We start from the raw sequence: 9,389 nt of genomic DNA on the forward strand, positions 1-9,389 counted from the left end.
ATGTCACTCTGTTACATTTTTACCTGTCTGTGTGTGTGTGCGCATGCATTCTCCAGAGTATTTGCCAAAGCAGGCAATGGAGGTCAGAGGATAAGCTGCAGCTGGTTCTCTCCTTCCACCATGTGGGTCCCAAGGAAAGAACTCAGCCATCAGTCTTGGCAGGAAGAGCCTTCACCTGCTGAGCTGATTCCCCAGCCCCATCTCTGCTTCCCAACAGCAGAATCAATGTGGCCAGGCTCTTAAGCTCCTGCTATGTTGGCTTCCCTGCCAGGATGAACTGTGACCAAAATAAACTGCGTCTGCCTTGAGTTGCCTCATCCAGCTTTTATTCAACTGGGAACATTTGGCAGCTGAGCTGCAGTAGGGAAACCAAGGCAAAAGGGTAGGTGGAAGACAGGGAGGAATTCAGGGAGAGATGAGGAAGGGGGCAGAAGGGCAGGGCAGGGTGTGTGCACAGGTGGATTCTGGGGAGGCACACCCCCTCACAGAGGCGATCTCTGGCCTGACTTGGTGGCCGCAGGAGCATCGAGGAAGGACCACAGGTCTTTGAGACATTTCAGTCTTTCCTGTCATAAGGCGGCTGCCAGGAGGTCTCAGGACTGGAGGAGAGAGAGAGAGAGAGAGAGAGGTTAGCTTCCGAGGCAGAGGAGAGCAGACTATACTATAGGAGGGAAGCAAAGCCAGGTGTGGGAGCACAGTCCTGCAGCCGCAGCAATCCTCCTGCCTCAGCCTCTCCAGCAAAGTCAGGTGTGGGGGCACATTCCTGCAGCCGTGGCAATCCTCCTGCCTCAGCCTCTCAAGTGCTCCTTTTACAGATGAGAAACTGGGTGTGGATGAGCTGAAACTGTAACTAGATTCCTGGTACAAAGCATGCTGGGAGTGGGCATCTAGTCCACCGGGTATGGGATGTGATACCCAGTTCTAGACCAAGGTACGGGAACTAATACCAGGGCAGAGAGGATGGAAGGAAGTATCTTCTGGGTTGTGGAGTGAGAAACTAGGACTTAGTTCCGACTGGGCCAGCAAGTGCTGCCCGGTTGTTGGAGCTATGTTTAGAGCACATGCAGAACAACTGGCAAGAAAACAAAGTCGAGTCTCCGCTGTGGTTTCAAGCCAGCCCAGCCAACCAGACAGAACTGTCTCACATAAAGGTAGCTCAGGGGTAGAGCTCCTACTAAGAACCCCCTTTGTGTGACTTACTGGTAGAACCCCTGCCTAGAATCCCTCCCTAGAATCCCCCAGTGAGGGGCTGGGGTGTAGCTCAGTGGTAGAACCCCTGCCTAGAATCCCTCAGTGAGGGGCTGGGGTGTGGCTCAGTGGTAGAGCTTTTGCCTAGCATGCATGAAGCACTGTTCAAGTCCTAATTAAAAAAAAAAAAAAAATGCAATGGTAGTTCATACCTTTATTCTCAACACTACAGAGAGAGAGTTCAAGATCAGCCTGATCTACAATTCAAGTCCCAGGGCAGCCAGGGCTATTAACTGTCTCAATAAACCAAAATAAATAAATAAAATCAATGCATTAAAAACTTGTTTCCTGTCAAAGGGACAAAGGCAATCTAGGGCCAAACTACCAGGGATCTTGAGCAGTTATTGTTATACTTATTCATTTTGTGTGTCAGTGTTTGCGTGTAAGAACCTGAGTGCTTGGCGCCCATGGAGTCAGAAGAGTACATTAGATTCCCTGGAACTGGAGTTAGGAATTATTGTAAATCACAGCATGGTGCTGGGAATCGAACCTAGGTCGTTGGCAAGAGCAACAAGCGCTCTTAACCCAAACCACCTCTGCACACACTAACTGTGTAGCTAAGGAGGATTCTTAAGACTGAATAAGAATCCATCTTAAGGATGAATTCTTGATCCTTCTGCCCCTACTTCCAAAATGTTCAGATCACAGGCTGCCCCACAATGCCCATTCTTTTGTTTTGTTTTGTTTTTTGTTTTTTTGTTGTTGTTGTTTTGTTTTGTTTTTCGAGACAGGGTTTCTCTGTGGTTTTGGAGCCTGTCCTGGAACTAGCTCTTGTAGACCAGGCTGGTCTCGAACTCACAGAGATCCGGTGCTTCTGCCTCCCAAGTGCTGGGATTAAAGGCGTGCGCCACCACCGCCCGGCCCCATTCTTTTGTTTTATGTTTTATTTTGTTTTGTGTTTTATGTGTATGTAGTGTTTGTCTGCATGTATGTCTGTGCACAATGTGTGTGCAGTGCCCTCAGAGACCAGAAGAGGATGTTAGATTCTTTGGAACTGCAGTTACAGGTAACTGTGAACCACCTCACCAGCACTGGGGGCTGAACCCGTGTCCTCTGCAAGAGCAGCCAGTGCTCTTAACCATGGAAACATCTCTCCAGCGCCACTGGATTTATTCAGGCATGGGCTCAGGAGGTGCTTATTCCTGCTCTCCTGAGTGCTGGGATTCGAGCAGTGACTCACTTCATCCAGTTTTAGAGTGCTGGAGATGGAACCCTGAGCTTCCTGCGTGGTAGGCAAGCACTCCACCAACTAAACCACATCCTCAACCACAAACCTGACTTCCTTTAGCATCTTCCATTCCAGAATCAAGAAGGCCACTTAAGGCAAGCCCCTTGCCCTCATCACCTCCACAGTACCACTCTGTGACCCCTTAGGTGTGATCCTTCCTGGCTAGAGGGGACTCTGGGATGTGGCCATTCTCACTCTCCACTCTGAGAGTCCATACACAGGAGCGGCTACAACACCCCAAGGTGGTACCCCATCTCCCAGCAGCCCCCTTACCCCTGCCTCCAGGTCTCACTGGCACTGAGCCAGGGCAGCTTTGATGGCGGCTACCAGTTTCCGAAACTTGCTTTCTGTATCCACGTAGCCATCACCTCTCTGAAGAGAGAATAGAGGAAAGGGTAGAGGTAGGTCTCACACATCGAGGCCATAGCCATGTGACCCTCCTGCCCCACAACAAGACGGATTTACCTTCTTGGAGTGAACCAATTTCCCTGCTACTGTCACTTCAAAGAACCCGGTGACCTGGGGAGTCCCCTCGCCACACTGAGGAAAAGAGGAGTTAGATGGGATCGAGATGTCATCTTAGGCATACCCTCCATGCCAAGTCCCAGGGAGTGAAGAATATAAGTCAAAAAGATAAGGCAAAAGACTCGCCTAACCCACCCACACTGCCTCCCAGTTCCAAGTGACAAAAAAGGGACCCGTGTAATTCCATCCCCATTCCAAGACTCACAATGTCCAGGCATCCGGGGAACTCATGTTCTAGCTTCTCCTTGAGCTGGAGATACTGAAAACGGGGTATGGGGGGTGGAGGTCAGAACCAGGCTCAAGAAATCCTCCCCTTGGTATGCCCATCCTGACCTACTTCAAGACACTCCTGAGAAACGTCACTCACCTTGGGCTTGTAGCCTCAAGCTCCACTGGTAGGTGAATCCAGGGTTGTCACAGTCCACCAGGGCAGCATGGATCCAAGAAAGCACGGGTGTCCAAGTGAGGCGGGCAACGGGCGAGACAAAGGGACGCAGGGACAGATAGAGAGATATCCAGATGAGGATGCAGGGGAGGTGGCAAGGGCCCACAAGAGGGGAAGATAGATGTCATACAAGAGATGAGTAACAGTGCAGAGAGACACACAGAAAGCCAGCACCAAACAAGAGAGACCAGAGGAGGGGGGGGCAGCGGGACACCCAGATGACAGAGGGAAGGAAACAGGGATGTGAATTAGGACAAAAGCTACCTCCGTAGAATCTCACCCACCCACTCCCCCACCTGGCTGTCACTCAGGAATCCCAACTCTCCCCAGCACCCCATATGAAACACAAGCTCCTCAGCTCCAACCCACCCCCACAGACCATCCGGGCCTGGAATCTGGTGCAGTGGCCTCATGGGAGCAATGCATCAAAGCCGGCTTTTAAAGACATCTTGAAAATTGGGACTGATCCTCAAGGCAGATGAGAGGACCACACAGAGGACCAGGGACCCAGACTCAAGTTATAGTGTCATCGGTAGTAGGACCTCGAATTAGCCCTGCCCCATTCCCAGCCTGGGGTTCATGTTCTGTAAAATGGAGCTAGCTGCCCCTCCCTCAAGGGCCTTCAGGGGTAGGGAATCAATCCAGCAGGCACTTATCAATCACTTACTGCATGCTGGCTGAGTATTAGCTGCAGAAGAAAAAAAAATCAAGAAAAAAGGCGGGTCTTTCTGTGCCCGCCTCTAGTAAGGGCACAATCATAGTTGCTGACAGGTTAACTGCCACCATCACCCCCTTCACACTACAGAAGGGGAACTAGGGCCAGAAAAGGAGTGGGGTCAACAGCACCAGCACCCACTCATCAGAGGCCAGGAAGAGTTGTTTTATTCTGTTTGTTTTTATTGATGGGAACTGAACCCAGGGCCTGGCGAATTCCAGGCAAATGCTCTACCACTGAGCTACATCCTCACGCCTACTATCCACCCCACACGACCCCTTTTTCTCCTTTGGAGACAGAGTCTCACTTTGTAGCCCTGGTTGCCTGGATCTGGCTAAGGGGAGCATGCTGACTTGGAACTCAGAGTTCCACCTTCCTCTGCTGTGATTGAAGGCGTGCACCACCACCACCCCTCCGTGGCTCAATTCGTCCTTTTTCAGGTACACACTGGGAGGGGTGAGCAACAGTAACTCGCACTACAATGCAGATACAGGGCATTCCCAAAGCTCCCGACAGCGCTTATATGCCAACCCACCGCGACACCATGTATCCGAGTCTTCCCCATACCCCACAGAACAGCCTCCATCCAGCCTTCTCTAACCCGGTGCTGCTCAGAAAGGAGGAAAGGAAACCGACTGTCGACAGGCAAAGCTCCCCAGAGAAACCCGATGCTACCCTTCCCCTCCCCTCAGCGCTGAGTCAGATGACCAAAAGAACCCAAGCATCAGTTTCCACTTACACAGGGTGAGAGGCCCCAGCTGTCAGATGTGGGGAATCTGGCTCGAGGCTCTGTTATTTCCACCCCACCCACTTGGAAGTCCCTCCCTATGGTGGGGTCTGGGGTGCAGTCACCGTACACAATCCCTGGTAGAAAGACTGGGGAGCAGGAAGGGCACAAAAGATGGGGAGCTGGGAAGGGAGTCCCTGGCACAAAGGACCGGGAACAGGGAATTGAGAGATGGGTGTCTGTAGTCAACGAGACTTACCAATACACAACTCGAACGGTGAGCGCCATTGCTCCAGATCGCATCCACGCACAGCGCGAGGACCCGACCCACGAGCAACGAGGACCTCGAGGTCTGGGTTTGGGGCCGTGCGCACAGCCCTACTCCCTCGAGAGGTGGAGCAAACCAAGTGCGCGGCCGGGGGGGGGATCCGGATAGCGGGGACCGAGGCTCCGGTACATGGCGAGGGCTGTGACCACAAATGTGACCCCTCACCCAGAAGCCCATTTTGTTCCCTTGATATCCCACAGTTGTCTCCATGGATGGTGTCTCTAGAACCAGTCACCGTGCGCCCTCACTGTCGCTCCTTCTTGCTAGAATGGTTCAGACCTCAGGGCGGTGGCTCGAGGCAGAGAACTGGCTGAGACTGAAGTTCGGTTATAGTGTTCCTAGGAGGTGCTGCGCTGGGAAATTGAGGCGCACGACGCATGCTCCCCATCCTTCTCCGGGACAGGCAATTGAGGTGGGTCCCAGCCCGGAATGATTCAGGATAGATGGACCCTAGGTCTGAAAAAGTGAAGCTGGGAGTCCCACTTCAGGCCTAGCTGTCTCAACACAGCCTGGCAGTCGGACCCCAGGATACCTGCCCCAAAAGCGTGGGTCCCTCATTTTGTGCCTTCTCGCCATCTCCCAGCAGAAGGGTACATAGAAAGTGCTGGAATGGGGCTTGGGCTGTAGCTCAGTTGGTAGAGTTCTTTCCTAGGATGTGTGAAATCCTGGCGTAGATCCCCAGGACCACAGAAACTGCGGGCGGTAGCACAAGCCTGTAATTCCAGCACTTGGGAAGGAGACTGAAGTGAAGAATTATGAGTTCAAGGTTATCCTTGCTAGTCTTGGCTACATTCGCAGTTGTCTAAAAGAGACAACAAAAAAGCCAGGTGTGAACCGGGCGGTGGTGGCGCACGCCTTCAATCCCAGCACTCAGGAGGCAGAGGCAGGCGGATCTCTGTGAGTTTGAGGCCAGCCTGGTCTACAAGAGCTAGTTCCAGGCTCCAAAGCTACAGAGAAGCCCTGTGTTGAGAGATCTCTTAGTTTGTGTCCAGCCTGGGCTACGTAAAGAATTCCAGAGCTGACAGGACTACATAGACTGTCTCCAAAATAAAGTGAAAGGACAATCTGATTTAAGGGTTTTTAGGACTCCTGAGCTTCCGTTTCTCTTCATGGAAGCTGGGCAGATTCACTCACAGGAGATATTTGTTCACGTGGAAATTGCGTATTGCTGTCTAGTTTCTTGTCCTCCACACTCTATGAATGCACATCCGCCCATCATAACCCAACCCTTGCCAAGGACGGCTCTCCAGGAAAGATGTTTATCTCACCTGACATTCTTTATTTTGTCTGTTTGGTTGGTTTGGTTTGGTTTTTGAGGGGTTTATTTTTTGAAACAGGGTTTCTCTGTGTAGCTCTGGCTGTCCTGGAACCCACACTGTAGACCAGGTGAGCCTTGAAATCACAGGCATCTGCTTGCCTCTGTCTCCGAGTGCTGGAATACATTCGGCTCCTTACCTGACAGTCTGTAACTGATATCACTGGTTACCCCCACCAATGGTCAACCAGGGGCCAAATAAGGAAATATCAGGATGGTGGCGCACTTAATCCCAGCACTTGGGAGGCAGAGGCAGGTGGATCTCTGTGAGTTTGAGACCAGCCTGGTCTACAGAGCTAGTTCCAGGACAGGCTCCAAAACCAAAAAAAAAAAAAAAAAAAGAAAGGAAATATCAGTATCCTTCCCACCTGGCCTCGTTTGTACCCTATCAGCATCCTAGCCTGTATGCAGATGGTGGACTTTGAGTCTCCCACAGAAGTATAAAATTTGAACCTTTTCATTTACCCTTGACTTCACAGGAGTGAGTTGGCAACCGGGGATTCAGAGGCCAAAGCCATAAGAAAATTGAACTTCCCTAAAAGGATGGGGTGTTGATGCACTCAGATTCCCGGAGAGAATTAGAGCCGGAATCTGGCACGTGTGCTGGGGAGAACTTAATGAGGATAACCAGGAGCTTTCCTCTGTCCTCACAGTTCACTCCAGCAGTGTTGCGGGAGGTCCTTCCACTCCTCCAGCCAATAGCCTCTGAGATACCAGCCCATTGGGGCGTGGTCTCTCTCCCTTTAAAAATGCGGCCACTTCCCTCCTCGCTCTCTCTTACTTCCTGTTCCGCTTCCGGCGACTAGACTCCTTCCTGATTGCGCAGAGGGCTGTTGTCTGGGAGGGTTATCTGTAAGTTTTTTCCCCTTTAAATAAATACCACCCTATTAATCATAATTCCAAACTGGCGTGGCATTGTTTGTGACTTATGCCTTCACGGCAGGCTAAGTGCAGTGTCCCGTCCTCGTTGTCTGCAGAGCATCGACCTGTGCTCATTCTGAAAAGGAATAATGAGCCAGTCTTGGAGAGCAATGAACATAGTCAAATGGGAATGCTTCATAGCTCACGTTCTCCTATGGTTCCCAGCATCCTTGGGACAACCATCCCACGGTACATGGGCCTGTAGGGTCACTGTGGCCCTTTCTCCCAATGCCCCAGTGAGAGGGACCACTGAGGTTCTAGCAGGGACCTCAGCCACATTCCTATCTCAGGACCTTTGCACGGACTGGTTTAACCCTCTCCCCCGGACTCCTGCTTTTCCTCCAAGAATCAGCTGCAGCACGGACGGAAAACAGTTCCTTCTGGAGAAGTCTGCGTTGTGTACAACGCAGCCAGACCCCTTTACTTGCCCTTAAAAAGTGCCTTTTTCCCCTGCGGCTTGAACGGCAGACTCACCTCATCTCACTCCCGGAGGCCAGAATCTGAGATCAAGGCAGCTGTGGGGCTGGTTACATCTGGGACTGGAGGGAAAACTCTGACCCTTGCCTCGGGTGTCCCTTCTGCTGGTCACTGGCCATCTTGGGAGCTGCTTGGCTTATAGGAGAATTATTTACCAGTTAAAGAGATGGCTCAGTGGTTAAGAGTAAAGGTTGTGCGCCATCACCGCCTGGCTATGAAATTTTTTTTTTTTTTTTTTTTAAACTTTCCCAAAGGGCACACAGTTTATTAGGCAGCAGCTGGGAAATCAGCGGTTAGACTTGGCCACACGCTCCAGTTCATCCTTCTTCTTGATGGCATAGGAGTTGGAGAAGCCCAGATGTCCAACCCACCCTGTGTGCCCTACCCCACCTTGGCAGCATTGATGAGCTCAACTGCAAGGCACTCAGCAATGGTCTTGATGTTGCGGAAAGCAGCCTCACGAGCTCCTGTGCACAGCAGCCAGATGGCCTGATTCACTCTGCGCAGTGGCGACAAATCCATAGCCTCACTGTCCCGGCTCGCCCAATGCATGTTGAGTCTTCCTGGGGGCCACTGTTGATGATGGCATTCACCAGGACCTGCAGAGGGTTCTCACCAGTGAGCAGGTGGATGATCTCAAAGGCATGCTTCACAATTTGTACAGTGATGAGCTTCTTGCCGTTGTTGCGGCCGTGCATCATCATGGAGTTAGTAAGGCGCTCCACAATGGGGCACTGGGCTTTGCGGAAGCGCTTGGCGGCATACCATCCAGCACTGTGGGGCAGATACTTGGCATATTTCTCCTTCACAGCAATGTAATCCTGCAGAGAAATATCGTTGGTTTGCACATCATCAGTGCTCCATTTCCCGAAGAGCTTGATGTCTGGGGTCTCTGCCACGGCAGGTGTGGCTGTCTCCCACTCAGTCATTCTGAGGGCGCAGACCAGGCTTCTCGGTCGCTCGGCGTGGGCCACGCGCCATCCTAGCAGACAGGAAGCTAGGAAATTCTTTAAAATAAAATAAATGGCTCATTTATTTTTAAACTTAATTTGAAATTTTTGCTTAATTTTTGGACTTGGTCAGTTGTAAATTACATCCTTTGAACAATATAACTTCCTAGGCTCGAGGAATCATACTCATAGGGGCTAGGGAGATGACTCTTGACTCAGTGGGTAAAGTGCTTACTACGCCTAAGCATGAGGGTCCTGAGTTCGATCCCCAGTGCTGACTGACACAAGCTGTTAAGCTTGGTGTGGTACCTGTAAGCTCAGCACTGCAGAGGGAGGACAAGTGGAGAGGCCTGGAGCTAGCTGGCCACCCAGCCTAGGCAAATTTAGAACTTTAGGTTCAATGAGAGACCCTTTCTTAAAAAAAGATTGGGGGAGGTTTATGAAGTAACACAGTGGCAGAGCACTCGTCCAGAATGCCACTGGTTCTGGGTTCAACCCCCCAGCACCACC

At 51.4% G+C, this 9,389-nt stretch overlaps 1 protein-coding gene and 1 pseudogene across 1 annotated transcript; both read right to left on the reverse strand.

Annotated features, from left to right (window-relative positions):
• Positions 1–304: 304 nt before the first annotated feature.
• Selenow (selenoprotein W) lies at positions 305–5,304 on the reverse strand. The gene is made up of 6 exons (XM_057794423.1): positions 5,148–5,304; positions 3,369–3,393; positions 3,207–3,260; positions 2,942–3,016; positions 2,750–2,848; positions 305–599 (listed from the first exon to the last, which is right to left on the reverse strand). Exons 1-5 carry the CDS (start codon positions 5,189–5,191, stop codon positions 2,765–2,767), a joined length of 282 nt encoding a protein of 93 aa, XP_057650406.1. The 5' UTR covers positions 5,192–5,304; the 3' UTR covers positions 305–599; positions 2,750–2,764.
• Positions 5,305–8,171: 2,867 nt separating this feature from the next.
• LOC130890498 (40S ribosomal protein S5-like) lies at positions 8,172–8,868 on the reverse strand (annotated as a pseudogene).
• Positions 8,869–9,389: the final 521 nt, after the last annotated feature.

The sequence above is a fragment of the Chionomys nivalis genome, chromosome 2 (genome assembly GCF_950005125.1).
Source record: "Chionomys nivalis chromosome 2, mChiNiv1.1, whole genome shotgun sequence".
Lineage (NCBI taxonomy): Eukaryota > Metazoa > Chordata > Mammalia > Rodentia > Cricetidae > Chionomys > Chionomys nivalis.